Raw genomic sequence first — 17186 nt, 5'->3', positions numbered from 1 at the left:
TGGAGCTTTTACTTTGGCATGCCACATCCTAAAGCCCACCAAACATAAAGTTGAGCACCCAACTCCAAAGTGAAACTTTTTTGTGGAAAAAAATGTCGTTTTTCTCCACTAAAGTGGCAATCACTCCAAAAAGTTCCAATTTTCATTCCAAGCACTTATCTTCAATTGGCGAAACACTTGAAAATCCGTACCTGCTGGAAAGAAAAATAGGAAGTGGTAAAAATACCTCCTCTAAATAGAAATAAAGTGCCTATGTCAAGGACAAAGACCAAATAAAGCAATTCAAAGGAGAAAAGCATTGAAGTTGGGACCTTCCTTCATCTGGTTACCTAAAATAGGAAGAAAAAGTGGAAAGAAAGTGATGAAAATTCAATTTTGTATTTATTTTTATGCCTCTTTCAAATGGATGAAGATAGGATTGCTTTAAAGTTAATATTTAATTATTATTTGAAGCTTTAGAAGCTACCTTTGGTGAGATATAAATGTGTCATTTATACAAAATATGGGATGGATAGTTGAAGACAGACTTATGTTGCACAGATTGCCACTCAAAGTCGAAGTCAAGTTAAAGTGTGGAGTGTTTCTGTGTAACAAAAGACAGTAGATGTTATGCTTATTCTATAGAACCTATCCAACTGTCATGCGGTAGTTATCAAAGCTTTGTTTACGATTCCTTACGAATCCTAGTAGACTTTTTGCTTGCCCTAAGCAACCTTTAAACCCCTTTCATACCCTTTGTATTCTTTATGCGACCTGCTGGAAGGGAGACATCAACAAATGAAGGGTTTTAGGCTCTCATATTACCTGCTGTAAATCTTCCACGAACTTTAATTATTAACACCAAAATAATTCATGGCTTCCTGTAGGTATTTTGTGCCCTCCTTTCCTAGCTTGTCCAACAATGTTATGTAAAACATACACTAATATGAATACCAGAAAATCATGACTCATTACTCATGACCACCAAAAACTGCCCCACAACATCTCCACAATTTGTTTGAATATCTACTTCGACTCGCAAGCAGTACTCTTATCCAAACATCTTCACTCAGCACCGAAGGTGATCCCTAAATGGAATCACTCAAAATGAAATGAGGGTCACCTTCCCCGTTTCAAAATCCTCAGCACACTGTCAATCCCTGGATGGAATCACTCTTGAAGATAGAGGATTTTCATCCTCCACTTCAGCCTTTCGAGTTTTTCGTTTATCAGGCAGCCATTGAAAGGAATTTGGCCACAAGCACAAATCTCCCAAACCTCCAAAGAGAAATAGACAATCTGCAGAATGAATCTTCAAATGAGACCTCCAGTCCTCTTCTATAACCTTTCTCGGGAAACTTCCGGAAAATGATTTAAAAATCACTTTATATTTTAAATAAACCTTATTGCTCTGGAAAGTGATTTATTCCATTATTTAAACATTTCTGACACTTTAGTCACATCATTTATAAATAATTAATTAAAGTTGTCTTTTAATATGCTTCTTGGACAACTTAAAATTAATTATTTTTCACACAATACTGAGAGTAGGGAAAATGCGGAAACAGTCCAGAACTGAAATCTGAGGGAATCTGACTTACTAAAAGAAAAATTTGCAAAAATAGCATATTCCTCCAAGATGTTTGGAGCGCACAAGAAAATGACTAACCCACTCCCAGAAAGTGTCAACGGACTTGATACGATCCCCAAAACTCACTGCCAAAACTCAAATCCCAAACCAATAAGGATCTCTTCCTCCAAGAAAGATGGGGCTACCACGGATACAGGAAGGGCCGAAAATGGGGACATTGCAGTTGTAAATGAGCCTTATGCTGACAGATAAAGAAAAAAAGAAAAACTGCCATAAGAGAAAGGGCAGAAAGCGAGGATATTGTGTTATGCAGTGTGGATGACCTATGCATCGCTCAACTGTTTTTACATAATGTTTGGGGGTTGAAATGACAGAACTGCATGCTTATTCCATTGATCAGGACAAGAGTAGGGCTGTCAGTAGAGGTTCATCCAAAGACATATACTTCTTCAAGTAGTACTGATGCTTTCACCAATGCAACTAACAGTTATTCAGAATGATCAGTTCACATGTTCTTGCATCTTACAAGTGTGCACATAAAACATGGGAATTTTGGAACAGTGCATGCAGATCCATTACAGAATACTTCAAAGAAGTATCTTATTTGATGTTGTTGTTGTCAGTGCTAGAATCATGAGGCAAATGTTTTGTTGGAAACTGCTACTTCTTTTGCAAAGACACATTTGTCTCAATCAATTTCCATTTTTCACAGGCCTGGATTCATGGGAACAACTCTGATGCCACATGTTGAAATCAACCAACAGTCATGAAAGAAAGAATAAGAAAGATTGAACCAAAAATAGCAACAACTGCATTATCATTCTCCAATCAATGCCATACAAACTGTACAATGGTGCATATAATTTACATGAGGTGGTTTAACCACCATCTCAACTGCCAAAATTATCCTTAGTTTATTAGGGTATGGTTAATGCTAATCCAAGAGGCATAGAAAGAATAGGGTAGGAGTATAATATGAAATAAAGCTCAAAATCTCTGATATAGGGTCTCATAAATGATCTTACATATCACCTTACTTTTCTGTGCAAAACTCAGGAATTATAATGGCAAATGCCAATAAAATCAATGCACTTAATATGACTGATTGACAGGATTCTGTCTTAAAAAGTTGTTAAAGCAATATTTTGAAACCTTTAGCCATAAGCATGTATGAAAGTAAAAGATTAAATTGACTTTAATTCATTAGGTTATGTACTGGATAATCTTTTTTGGTTCCTGTATGAATGTTAGGTGATTAATTTACCATTAGATTTAAAAAATCATGGGGTCCTTGAGTTGTTATGTTTGAAACAATTTCTTTTTGTCAGTGGCGATTTGGAGTATGCTGCACAATGTTTTCAGGCCTTACTAGGGAAAGATAAAAACCATCCAGGAGCTCTTCTCAACTATGGGGCCCTTCTTTTACGCCAGTATGGTTCAATTGTTGCAGGTATGGGAATTTAATGCACAAAACCGCAGGTTATTATCTCTTTATCCTGATTGATAAAACTATACAGGAGAATTGCTGTAAACACGTTAAACTATGACTCCCTGATATTTTTTGTAGATGTGGTATTTTAACTGGATACTTGATTTTTAACCTCTAAGAATGCTTTCAAATATGAACATTTTGTTTTTGTAAGGTTAGCATGGAAACTAATGTATCATTTATGAACAATTTTATGCACCAATGAATTTCATAACAAAGATGCTGGGTAGCCTGTAGTTGACATTAATTTCTTAGAAGGAGCAATATTTTCAGCAACCAATCCTTAATTCATTCACTGTTGCTTGTTCTTCTTTTATTGGCTCACACATGAAATATAAATAATCATGTAACTTTGGCACAAATTGCAGTCTAGAATGCTATACAATCTTTAATTTCACTATATTCTTGACCAGAACAATAATTTTAAAACAACATTACCAAGATGAATAAAATTCAGTTTTTTATCATGTATTTTTAGGGGAAATAATTGTTGCAATTTTTTTTTTATTATATATTATACAATTATTTATATAATTTCCGATTCTGTTTAGAAAATAATATTAGCAATCAAGTTTATCAATTAGGTTTTATTTTTCTGAATGTGATGCCATCCTTGAATAATGCCATTTGTTATTGGTATATTAATCAGGCACAGTTTCAGAATGTATCAGATAAGAAAATTACAGTTCAATTTTTGTAGCACATTTTGTGGATTGAATTGCATTGAAGTGTTTAATCACCAATGTTTTGGGTTGTAGTTCAGTTGATGAAGCTATGGTTGCCTGTCTATGGATTGCTAGCCATATCTGTTTGCAACCTTACATAAATAAGAATGAGCTTTATGAGTATACAATCAAGATCAGTTTTCGTCTTGTAGGCTTACTTGTTCTGCATTTCATGTTCATCTAAATCCAACTCTTTTTCATCCCAAAACAGACTACTCTATAGGAGGGAGCAAGGCTACACAATTTCTCACTATGAAAATTCTTTAATTGTTCTGAGTTATTTTTTTCAAACTTAGATATCTGAGCTGAATTGATCGTATAATACATATCATTATTTTCTCTATCTTTTAGATGTTAATTGAGCTACATTTTTTTTTGAGACCTTGCATCTCTTTAATAGACAAAACAAAACAGTTACATAATGCTGTCATGTCGGGGGTGGGGGAGGGTGGGTGGGGGAGTTGTCTCTCCAAATGTGTGGGTAGCCAGCTTCTCCTCTTTTGAACCGATTTAGAAGAAGTTAAAACTTAAAATCTGTCCTAGAAGCACCAAACCTAGATGTTCCATGATCATATGTTTAGCTAAGTCTCAACTTAAATAGTTAAGTTTTCCCAAATGCAAGAGATTTATCTCTTGGTAAAGTAGGCTTGCACCATCTTTTCCAGAGGAAGGAAGTTGTAACAAATTTTGTTCTTTGGAATATCTGATTTCAGCATAGTTATGAGTTTCAAAAAATTCAATTCATTTTCAGAGTCAGAAATTTCCAAATCTAGTGAAATTTTGAGAGATTGAAAAATGTGGATTGAATTTGGACAAATCTGTCAGGTCCAAAAATCCAGATATGTTTGAATTTGGTAACTATGGTTTTTCAAATACACCCATCTTCTGGCTATGTCCAAGAGATCTTTTTAAACCTAGTTGCCAGTTTGGATTGGAGTTTATATTCAGCCCTACAACATTTGTGTGTGTGGGTATGTGTATGTGTATATGTATAATATGTATATGACTACATGAATATGTACACATATTGTATGTATATTATACATATATACTCTATGCACATATACATATTAAACATGATGTAGACTATCCACAAGAGATCTTTTTCAACCTATGTTGCCAATTTGGATTTGGGTTCACACACACACACACACCTTGGCTACATCATGATCTTGGTGATCAAAAAGAGTGAGGGTTATGCATTTCATCAAATATTTGTAAAAATAAAAAAAAAACCAATTTTGGGACATTACATTAGCACTATGTTAACTTTTGGTTATTTAATCAAAGTTGGGCATAGTGGTAGTACTGATCAACATATCACTGGCTTGCTTGTATATTGGTACTGAGGTAAGGCATCATTGACAATGGCATGATAATCATAGGTACCAATGTTTCCATCAAGCTCTACATCATAGGTAGCACTGCTAAAGAAAGAGTGCAGCCTGTGATGGGAATCACCCTTCTTGTTGGAGCTGCTATTTTCTTATTGTGGTTCTCAGGATGCAATTTGAGATGAAGCTTCCAACATTTCTCATCGGCATGACCATCTACATTGGATTGCCCAAAATGATTTTTAATATCTTGCTTTTGAAGAATACTAGCATTCCACTTACCATTCCATTTATGTTACCCTTTTGCTTGGGGAAACCGTGCTGATTTGAAGTTTGTGAGGAGATTTGGATCCTTCTTGTATTCTCATGGTAAACTGCTTATGCATATGCTCTTTCTATATTCTTAGGCTTGGCCACTAAGACATATATCCTTTTGTTGCTGCGAAGTCCTCCAAGGTAAATCTTCAAGGTATCATAGTCTTGGGAGTGCTTTCCCATTGAGACAACTTTACTTTGGACTTTATATCCATGGTTTTGCCTAAAATATTGCCATCTTATATAGTGTTAATTTTCATAAAAAATAAGATAATGTTGGAGTAATTAGGACAATTATCTAATTATTTAATTAATTAGGTCCTTTAATTACTTTATTCACTTAAGCTAAACTTAGGTGCTTTTTAGCTTTTATTTAATTAGGCTATAATACTAGCTTCAATTTAGTTCAAGCTGTAGTTGAGCTTTTTTTAGCTCCTTATGCTTGAACTTTAGTTCTTCTAATTTTAGTTTAGGGCATCCTTGTACTCTTTATATAAGCACATCATTATGCATTGTAATTAGATCCTGTAATCTTTGCTTTTGAGGAATATGACATATTTTTCTACTCTCATTTGTGGAAGGCTAGTTTGTTGTTTGATCTTATAGGCTTGTAATGCAAAATTCAACAGGGTATCAGAGCTCAATCTTTACTTCTACATGGTATCAGAGTGCGGATTCAACAAACCCCTTCTCAAGCTTTGAGGGTTTCTTTTCTCAGAAGTGTTGCAGGGTCACTAGGTTTGTCTTTTTGTGTGGATCTGGACGTGGGCAATTTTTTGGAGAAAATGGGTGTCAAAAATTTAAATTTTTTTCCAATTTGGAAAGTTTCTATTTCTGAAAACTTTCTATTTTTTAAAAACTTTTTATTTTTGGAAAGTTACTACTTTCGAAAAGTTTCTATTTTTGGAAAGTTCCTAGTTTTGGAAACCCTTTCAAGCCTCCAAGCCCATTGTGACATGTAGTTGGTTTTTTGACCATAACTTGCTCATACAACGTCTATTTTTCTACTTCCGCATATCGTTGGAAAGTTGGTTCAAAGGACTATTTGAATCTGCAGGAGGTCTGATATGATTTTGCTCTTGGTGACTACAACAGGCCATTGAAGTCAGCTTGCTTTTTTGCACTTTTGGGGCCATAACTTGCACATTTGGACTCCGTTTACTAGATATCGTTGGAAAGGTGGTTCAATGCATTATCCAAATATTTTACTATTTTTTCTAGATTTTTCCCCAAGTAGTTTTTATTTAGTCTTTTTTGTTTTCACTTTATGGCTGATTACTTAGTCATTTTGGCTCTTGGAAACTTTCTGTTTGCATTGGATGGCTTCTCTTGGTTTGTTTTACATGTCTTTTCAACACATTGTCCTATTTGGGAATTTTGAGCATTCGTTTCATGCACTTCTTTGTTTGTAGATGCATTGAGACAAAGTGCCACTCTTGTGTATGGTTTTTGGAGATTTTACACATTCTCTTGTGCCTCATTTTGTACATACACTGTATTATAAAGTGCCATGGGGGATCATGTAGTGCCTTTTGTTTTGCCATCACACCTTTGTTCGGTGTGTGTCCCTCCACAACAACATCGAATCCTAGAGATTCTTGTTCCATGCATGTGTGCATTGGTTGTATACCCTTTTTCAGTTGCAAGTACTTTCTTGTGCACATTCAAATTCTCCTTTATGCACTACATGGTGATACTCTGTTTTAGTGGACCTGTCATCTCCCTCCCTTGTCAGTATTATCGGGAGTTTCTACTGTTGGTGCTAATGCTTCTTTGGTTTCTCTTTGGAGTGAGTTACGTATATGGTATTTGTTTCTATGTACTATCTGGATGTAGTGGCTGTATTTTGGTGAGATGGATCTTTTACCATATAGACACTCTTGCATTCCAATTTTGTGGAGGCAATTTATCCTCAATTGATTAGTGTTCTTCAGAGTATTGGCACCTCTATTTTTGACTAACAGTTTACTCTTGCATGGTCGAGTAGTGTGAGGTTGGGGTCACTTGTGTAGATTCATTTGCCATCTTGTTGATGTGTCTTTTGTACACGGCCAAACACAGAATAAAATACCTAAAGGTACCTTATCCTCTCTTAAACAAAGTTTCCCGACTATTGAAGATCTCGCCGAAGGATCAATCGAGGCAACTCCAAGGTTCTTATATGTAGGTTCTCTACGTGTGGATAAGCTTCTCGTGATATGATGTGATTTTGGTGGAATCACAAGGGGACTTACGTTTGACTACCTGAACGTCTGATTTGCTTTGGATATTGCTGGAACGTGAGATTTTATTGGCTGATCCCTTGGCTAATCTGACCCTGTTTTGCTTATATGAACACCAAGGAATATTGTCAAACATTTGGCATACAATGTTTGAAGCCGCTATAGTGAATTCTTTATTTGTCTTCTTTGGGTTTGTAGGCTGCAAATGAAGTTATGGAAAGCTTCTAACAATGCAAAGTTGTTATAGAAATGATATACTAGCTGTTTTAGACCTTTCCACACATATGTAATGACTGAAATTAACTAGTACAGCTAGTTGACATTAAGACAAACACTTGTCATGCATCCGAAAGTACACCTACAACCATTAGGCATTTAAGCAAACAATTGGCATGAAAGCTAAATGGCTGATCAACGTAGAATGTTACCATGAATGTGGAATATGCAAATTATATTTCCATTAAACATATGCAACCTCCAAATATTTCATGATATAATCATAATAGAAAATGATGCAATGAAGTAATGATTTTCTAATACAATGACCATAGATAGAAAACCTGGTATTTCAATGGCTGCCTTAATATATTGGTTTGATTCTCCTCATATGCAAATCCCTTGTCAAATATATATAGCTGTTCAACCTTTCTAAATCCCCTTCTATAGAACTCCAACTACTGTAGCGCACTGTTCACGCGCACTGTTCACGGCACTGTAGCGCACTGTTCACGGCACTGTAGCGCACTGTTCATGCGCACTGTAGCAGCAAGAACAAACTTGCAATCTGCTCTTAAAACCTTGAATAATTTGTTGATAATCTCTCCCAACAAGAATGATATAACTCCATGTGCCAAAGAAGGATGATTCACAACCAATTATAAATGTTCTCCAACAATAAACTCAAACCCTTGTAGAAAACTTCACGAATTTGCACAAATAAAAGAACTGAAGTATTCTTTCCCACAACTGCAATAATTCAGGTGTTATTTCACACCTTCAAAATTGCTATCAATAGGAATTTTTCGTTTCCTATGATCAAAGAAGAAAATTGCGAAAGCCCTAGGCTCCACAATAAAAATCAATCAAAATACTATTCATCAACTGGATGCTGAGAATGAACTCTTGCCTTTCCTTTTATTCTTTCCTTAAGAGAGCTCAAACACCTTCCTGGCCAATGTGGGATAAAAGATTTATTCCCACATTAAATTATTCACTTAACGCACTTTATTATATTAAAGTGACTTTATTATTATAAAGTTACTTTAGAACTTTATAATAATATTAAAATATTAAATAAATCACTTAAGTCACTTAAACTTTAATATCTCTTGATGTACTTGTCTGATTGCTAAACCGTCTGAGCCAGGAGTCGACTCTCCCTGTTCTCCATGTGATTGGATGCTTGTCTAAAAATAGAAACCCTGAATAGTGACTTACTATAAATAGTAAGTATGTGGAACTGAGTCTAGAAATAGCTGCAAAGGCCCAATCAAGGTTGACACTGCCAATAAGCTCTGCTCAGGTGTCTTTCTATTAATAGGAACCCTGACTCTCCCAAAATAGTAACTTACTATAAATAGTAAGTGTGCCAATCTGAGTCAAAAAACCTGTGCAAAGGCCAAAACCTGAATCCAGCTGAAGAGTAATGTCTCTAATCACCAAGTAATTGCCACACGAGGCCCTCTATCAATAATTATTAGCCTACGAGGGTCAAATGATAGGCTAATTCTTACAAACTCTGATGCTCGCAAAATGGGGACATTACAGTCCGCCCTCCCTGAAATTGCTTGTCCCCAAGCAATCTCCACTGCAAAGAAACTCCAATCCTCGGGAGGCCCAAAAGGAGAATTGTGAAATGTCCCACACATCCTTAACCGACTCCTGTAGCACCAACATAAACATAGTTGCGCACAATATCCCTGGATCCCAAACCTGGAATGGAAGTCTGCCAAGCCTAATACCCTCTGACTTCCTCTGCACTACTCTGATCTCAACTTCACCATGCCAGAAGTGGTGAAGCAAACCAATGGGACCCATCCAATACACTGTGCCAAACCTGTCGCCTCCTGGATCCCAAAACAATTGAACCCCACATCCATTCGCCATATAGAGATAAAAATATCTGGAAGCGTCTATAACACAATATCTCTCTACAACTCTCGGTAAACTCCCATGGATGTGATAACTAACCAAACCATCATGCCCACTGACACCATAGTCATCCTGTAACCATGTACCCATAAGAAAACTTTGTGACATAGAAGTAGCAAACCCTGTTGGATACATATCAGCATGATGTATAACTGACAGCTGTCCCTGCAAGTAATCCCCCATAAACTGCTGAGTCGGGCGCTCGCAACTGCTAATCCCATCTTCTGAAGATGATGAATACCCATCCCACAAAGGATGGCATCTTGGAGCCAATCCACACGGATGCATCATCAAGTCCTCTGTGTGTGGATCAAAAGAAAAATGATGAGCACTCCTCACTGTGTAGTCGCGGTAAAATGCTCCAACCTCTGTCAATGGCTCGTCACTAACAACACTTGAATCGAGCAGGTGATCCCTTTGATTCTGAAAAACAACAAGCTGGCATCCAAAATCAGCTGCATGGGATGAAGTGACAGATTTGCTTCCAGGAGATGGAAACAAATCAACATGGGAGCCATACTCCCAACTAGATGACACTCTGCAAATGCCCTGTGAGGACGGAGTAGCGTTGTGTACTACCACACAACTCTCAAGAGAATCCACCATAGTGACACAAGAGCTACCAGTAAACTGTCCTGCATCAACTGTCACAGTACTGACCTCAAGAGAACTTGATGCAACTAGCGGTTCTCTACTGCTCTCAACCAAGGTACTCATCCCAGCTGAAACTTTCGTACCTATATCTGTGATAGATGTAACCACATCCTCACTACAACCAGTGGATATAAAATCCTCATCAACTGCCTCTGTATATAACTGTACTATATCTGCAGTTGGTGGAGACTGCGCCAAACTCAACTCCTCGGTAAGCTTCTCAATCTGTAACTGTGACTCTTGAAGAGCCAACTCGGCACTCTGCAATGAGTCCATAGTCACCTCAAGCTCATGAGTGAGCTCATCGACCTGCTCCTCCTTTCCCTTCAATGCATCATAACAAATGCAATCCAACTCGAGAAGAAAATCCCTGTCCGCAAGTAGTTTTAGGTAATTTTGTTTCATCATTCCAATTGCTTCTCGAAGTGCATGTATCTCTGCAAGGGAAAAACCACTATCACCATGCTCATCTGTCAAAGGAGTACTCCAACCATAGGTAGCCAACATCTGACGAGCAACATCAAAATGCTCAATGGTTGTGGCAATCATATTGTCATTCACTTTTAGTTGCCCAACCAAATGATGAGGATTTTGTAGCTTATGACCCCCATACAAGTTTTCCGGTTCACAATATGCACTATGATATGAGGCTGATTCGTCATCACTCACTACATGATAAGAAGCATCATGTGTGCTTTCATCCATGCACACCTCAACATCTAAGGTACTGCTGCTTTGTACCTCAAAGGATGGCTCAACTGATAAGGTAGAAGTTGCTGGTATGACAGTATCTTCACACACCTCCACTCTCAAAGTAACTGCATGCCCATCCAAAGCACGATCTTGGGATTCCGTATCAACATATGAATCTTCTAGCTTGTTTTCAAAGGTCTGATCTGGAAAATCAGACTCACCATGACATTAATCCTCCACATACAATGCATCATTAGTACCCAATTTCTGAGTACTTTCATGTGACAATTCAATAGGATCATTTTACACATGTGAAAACACTGCTGTCTCATGCTCATGCAAAGTTTCATCATCGCTGTCATGAAAATCAGAAGTATCCTCTATATTAGAAACTTCTTGAGTCACCTCTTGCAAGGATGATGTAGATAAATCATTACCCAAAACTGTGCTAGTGTCTTCTTGAATCAAATCAGCATGTCTATCAAATTCATCATATAAATTTCTGCATACTTCATAGGAATTTGAAGATACCAAATCATTTTGATGAAGAGTTGTATCATCCTTATGTGTAGAAGATTCTCTATCCATTTCATGTGTAAACAATTCATGAGCTATAGTGTGATATTTCTTCCTTACAAATTCTGTCTTATGGCAAAGACTCGGGTGCAAATCCATGTAACTCACGAAAGGAAGTTCCTTCTTAATTTTTTGAGGAAGAGTGCTATACTCCTTAAACATGCTAATCACTTCTTTGTTTTGTGGTGTTCGACCTTTGCTGGTAGGAAGTGAATTGAATCTTTTAGGCAACCCAAACTTTGGAAGCGTTTGCTCTAAACGCAACAACTCTTGGCTGAGCTTGTATTGTGATTGTTCAAGTTCTTTCAGTGCCTGTTTATCGCTGAACAATGTTGTCATGTAGCCCATTTTCACTACCTAACTGAAAATCAAATCAAAACTGATTTGTACACGGATGATTTTCCCACCAATTGAATGCAACCATCACCCAACAGGTTGGCAGGAAACCGCTCTGATACCACTGTAATATCCCTTGGCTAATCTGACCCTGTTTTGCTTATATGAACACCAAGGAATATTGTCAAACATTTGGCATACAATGTTTGAAGCCGCTATAGTGAATTCTTTATTTGTCTTCTTTGGGTTTGTAGGCTGCAAATGAAGTTATGGAAAGCTTCTAACAATGCAAAGTTGTTATAGAAATGATATACTAGCTGTTTTAGACCTTTCCACACATATGTAATGACTGAAATTAACTAGTACAGCTAGTTGACATTAAGACAAACACTTGTCATGCATCCGAAAGTACACCTACAGCCATTAGGCATTTAAGCAAACAATTGGCATGAAAGCTAAATGGCTGATCAACGTAGAATGTTACCATGAATGTGGAATATGCAAATTATATTTCCATTAAACATATGCAACCTCCAAATATTTCATGATATAATCATAATAGAAAATGATGCAATGAAGTAATGATTTTCTAATACAATGACCATAGATAGAAAACCTGGTATTTCAATGGCTGCCTTAATATATTGGTTTGATTCTCCTCATATGCAAATCCCTTGTCAAATATATATAGCTGTTCAACCTTTCTAAATCCCCTTCTATAGAACTCCAACTACTGTAGCGCACTGTTCACGCGCACTGTTCACAGCACTGTAGCGCACTGTTCACGGCACTGTTCATGCGCACTGTTCACGGCACTGTAGCGCATTGTTCATGCGCACTGTAGCAGCAAGAACAAACTTGCAATCTGCTCTTAAAACCTTGAATAATTTGTTGATAATCTCTCCCAACAAGAATGATATAACTCCATGTGCCAAAGAAGGATGATTCACAACCAATTATAAATGTTCTCCAACAATAAACTCAAACCCTTGTAGAAAACTTCACGAATTTGCACAAATGAAAGAACTGAAGTATTCTTTCCCACAACTGCAATAGCTGCAAAGGCCCAATCAAGGTTGACACTGCCAATAAGCTCTGCTCAGGTGTCTTTCTATTAATAGGAACCCTGACTCTCCCAAAATAGTAACTTACTATAAATAGTAAGTGTGCCAATCTGAGTCAAAAAACCTGTGCAAAGGCCAAAACTTGAATCCAGCTGAAGAGTAATGTCTCTAATCACCAAGTAATTGCCACATGAGGCCCTCTATCAATAATTATTAGCCTACGAGGATCAAATGATAGGCTAATTCTTACAAACTCTGATGCTCGCAAAATGGGGACATTACAAATCACAAGGGGACTTACGTTTGACTACCTGAACGTCTGATTTGCTTTGGATATTGTTGGAACGTGAGATTTTACTGGCCGTTGATTTTGAAAAAAAAGAAAAAGGAGTAAGGTTGAAACATGATCTATTTCTAATACTAAGAATGTAAGAGCAATGAATGACGTTTGATGAAATTCTAACTAAGTCTTGCTTTGACATCCCAGGACCATCTCCACAAGGTTAGTGCGATCTTCTGAGGAAAGCTGTACGATGTTCAGATCACCACTACAGGCATGGACACCATCAGGCTGATGCATATCAATGAAGAAGCGACAATTGAAGTTAAGCTTAAGCTGAATGATTCCAGTTGACTACACAAGGCAAGTTTGCAATCAACAAACTGCTAGTAGTATGGATATACATATTTCACCATTGATCATACACATTTCTTCCACTCATCTAATAACATGAAATCAAATTTGAGAAGTATAGAGACCATGTAAATTGTTGAATTGACCCATAGAATTCACCATTTCTTCAATGAAGTTTACAAGTCCTTTACAACAACATCTTGGCAACAATCTTTGCCTTCTCTTTCTACTCTACTCTAACTATTTCCTATTCTCTATTAATCAATCTCTTGACTACTATCTATTAACGCACTATTAAGCTTTACAAATGAGGAGCCATGGCTTATATAGAGAACCCTTTACAAACAGACGGCTCTGATTGATTTAGAATCAATGGCTAGGATTACAAGACAAAAACCCTAATTAGGGTTTGTTACAACAAACTTCCTTAGCCAATTAGAAAATTACATTCCAAGAGTGAGGACCAATAGGAAGCAGGGGTAGGTGCCTTGAAGTTTGTGCCGTTCCCGACAAGTCAGGTACATTGAATCTGGACACGCTGAGGTGGACCAATCCAACTGGAGGAATGATGGCTGGGATGCCATCTTGTCTGACACTTGTAACTTGGTTGATGTTCAATTTGATGAAGCTGAGAAGCTAGCTTTAATTAACTCTTCTGAAACTATCTGCTTCTTCAACGGACCCTTGCACTGACCTTATTTGATTCTCCTCTGTCTTTGACGTGATGGATGGATGGTGTGCCCGTCCTTGAAATGTTGGCAACGCCTTACATTGTCATCTTGTGGTTCCTTAGTGTGGCGAAGTGAAGGTTCTGGAGGTAGCTGGCAATTCCTTGAACACCTTGAGTCTTCCCTTTTGCCTGTGGAACGTCCTTGACGATGCTGGACTGGAATTGGTCGTCCTTGATGATGCTGGACTGGAAGAGGTCGTCCTTGCCCTGGCCTAGTTTTCTCCATCTGCAAAATAAACCAAAAGGTGATTAAGTACATATGACATGTTCATTTCAACAAAGCATTTTCCACCTTAAATCATCAACAAGGAGACTTCAAAATAAAGTTCGCTCAAAATCCTTCCCAGGGACAGGCCCTATAAGAATTTTGCCCTGGACCCTTCGGAAGGGTCAGGAGCGAATTTTGCATTCTTGGCCAATTTAGACCTCATTTCATCATAATCTCACAACTAGCCCCTTTGCCTAGCTCTAACAGGGTGAAAAATAGGAGTTTCAAAGGATCTCGCTCAAAGGGTTAGGAGCGAAATTCTTGACTAAGCTCAAATTCCATCATTCTCCACTCCAAAATACCTCCCAAGACAAGCACATGCTAGCCTTCTCTCCACCAAGGCTTAGGAATTCATACCTTGACCTTTAGCATGGCAAACTAGGTGATTTTGGGAATTTCGCTCTGGACCCTTTGGAAGGGTTAGGAGCGAAATTCAAGTCTTAGGTCTCAATTCCTCATCTCCTTCACTTCAATTCATCTTGCAGGGCAAAGTAACATCATTTCAACCTCAACCACGCCTTAGGACTCAAAGTCTTGACTTGACACAAGGAGGAAATAGGTAGTTTGAAGAATTTTGCTCTGGACCCTTTGGAAGGGTCAGGAGCGAAATTCATGTTTTTCTTGTCTTCTCCTACCTAGCTCCATTCTTTTCACTTTGTTTCCTCTAGACTCCTTCATTTGAATCCATTTCTCAACTTGGCAACATCTACTTAATCCTCAAAAGCCTTGAAAAGGAAAATTCGCTCAAAAACCTAGCCAGGGACAGGACCTATCCAAAATTTCGCTCTAGACCCTTTGGAAGGGTCAGAGGCGAATTTCATGTTTAAGCTCAAAATTTGCATTTTTGGTGATCAAAAGTCTTTCCAAGGCAATCCCAAGAGCTTTTCTCACCTAGGCCTAGGCCCGACTTCACACAAATTTTGGAGAAAAAGATGTTTTTAGGGTTTTTCACTCTGGACCCTTTGGAAGGGTTAGGAGCGAAAATCTTGTTTTGAGCTTATTCCTCCATCCTTTCAACCTCAATCAAGTCCAAAAGGCAAGAAAACATTTCTTCACACTCACCCAAGCTATAAAAACCCAAAGCTTGACTTATCTTGCAAGGAAAGTAGGTGATTGTAGAATTTTCGCTTTGGACCCTTTGGAAGGGTCAGGAGCGAAAATCTTGGTTTTGCTCAATTCCTTCAAATTCATGGATCACAAGTAACTTGAAGTCATTCCTAAGGACTTCTCTCATCACAATTCACTTAGTCTGCACTAGGCCTGGCATAAGATTGAGAAAAAAGGTGGTTCTAGTGAAATTTCACCCTGGACCCTTTGGAAGGGTCAGGAACGAATTTCCATTTCTAGGACAAAATCTCCACCTTTCATTGCTTTCAAACATTCCCAAAGGCAAAAACATGTCCATTCTTCCTTTCAACATGCCTTGGATATTAAAATTTGATCAATCAAGGAAGAAAATGAGGGCTAGGTAGATTTTCGCTCTGGACCCTTTGAAAGGGTCAGGAGCGAAAATCTTGGTTTAGGCTTGATCACTCATCTTCTCAATCCCAATCTTGATTGCAAGGCAAAAATCCATCACTCTTCACCTAAGGAACAAGGTTTGAAGCCCAAGCATGGAAGCAAATGAGGTTAATAAATAATTTCGCTCTGGACCCTTTGGAAGGGTCAGGAGCGAAATTCATGATTTAGGCAAAATCTTCATCTTTCAAAGCGTCCAACTACCAAGAACATACCAATTCACCCTCCAACATGCCAACGCCTAGCCAAAACAAGGAAGAAAATAAGAGCTATAAGGATTTTCGCTCTGGACCCTTTGGAAGGGTCAGGAGCGAAAATCATGTTTTGAGCTTGATTCTTCCAACTCCAATCCTCTTTGGGAGGCAAACATAGACCATTCTTCTTGCATCTCCACCAAGGTCCTAATCTTGTCTAAGGGGAAAATGAGTGTTCTCAAGAATTTCGCTTTGGACCCTTTGGAAGGGTCAGGAGCGAAATTCAATTTTTAGGCTAAAATCCTTCATTTCCTCCACCTCTAGTCATTCCCTTAGGCAAAAAACATGTCAAACACTTCCGTACATGCCTCAGAGACCAACACTTAGCCAAAATTAGGAAGGAAATGAGGGTTATGAGGATTTTCGCTCTGGACCCTTTGGAAGGGTCAGGAGCGAAAATCTTGATTTATCCAATTCTCTCTCAAACTTGATCAATTTCAAGGTCCTTTCAAACTCTATTCATCATTTTAGGCAAGATAGAAGGTCAAATGGAAGATTTCGCTCTGGACCCTTTGGAAGGGTCAGGAGCGAAATTTCCATTCTAGGTTGATTTCCATCACTTTGTAGTCTTAAACCTCCTCTCCAAGGCAAACATGCATCTAAGTCTCCTCAACTATGCCTCAAAAATCCAAAACTTGGCCATATGAAAGAGC

At 37.9% G+C, this 17186-nt stretch overlaps 1 protein-coding gene across 4 annotated transcripts in view; it reads left to right on the top strand.

Moving 5' to 3' along the window:
* The window catches only part of LOC131075077 (uncharacterized), a 171116-nt gene that overhangs the window by 53946 nt on the left and 99984 nt on the right, over positions 1-17186 (top strand). For all 4 annotated transcript variants that reach the window (XM_058011883.2, XM_058011886.2, XM_058011884.2 and 1 more), the window contains exon 7: positions 2899-3020. In XM_058011883.2, the coding sequence (XP_057867866.2) occupies positions 2899-3020 (122 nt within the window). The remainder of the gene's footprint in view (positions 1-2898; positions 3021-17186) is intronic.

The sequence above is a fragment of the Cryptomeria japonica genome, chromosome 3, assembly GCF_030272615.1.
Source record: "Cryptomeria japonica chromosome 3, Sugi_1.0, whole genome shotgun sequence".
NCBI classification, from domain to species: Eukaryota; Viridiplantae; Streptophyta; class Pinopsida; order Cupressales; family Cupressaceae; genus Cryptomeria; species Cryptomeria japonica.
The sequence above is the reverse complement of the archived record's forward strand: the minus strand, read 5'-3'. Positions and strand labels throughout refer to the sequence as shown.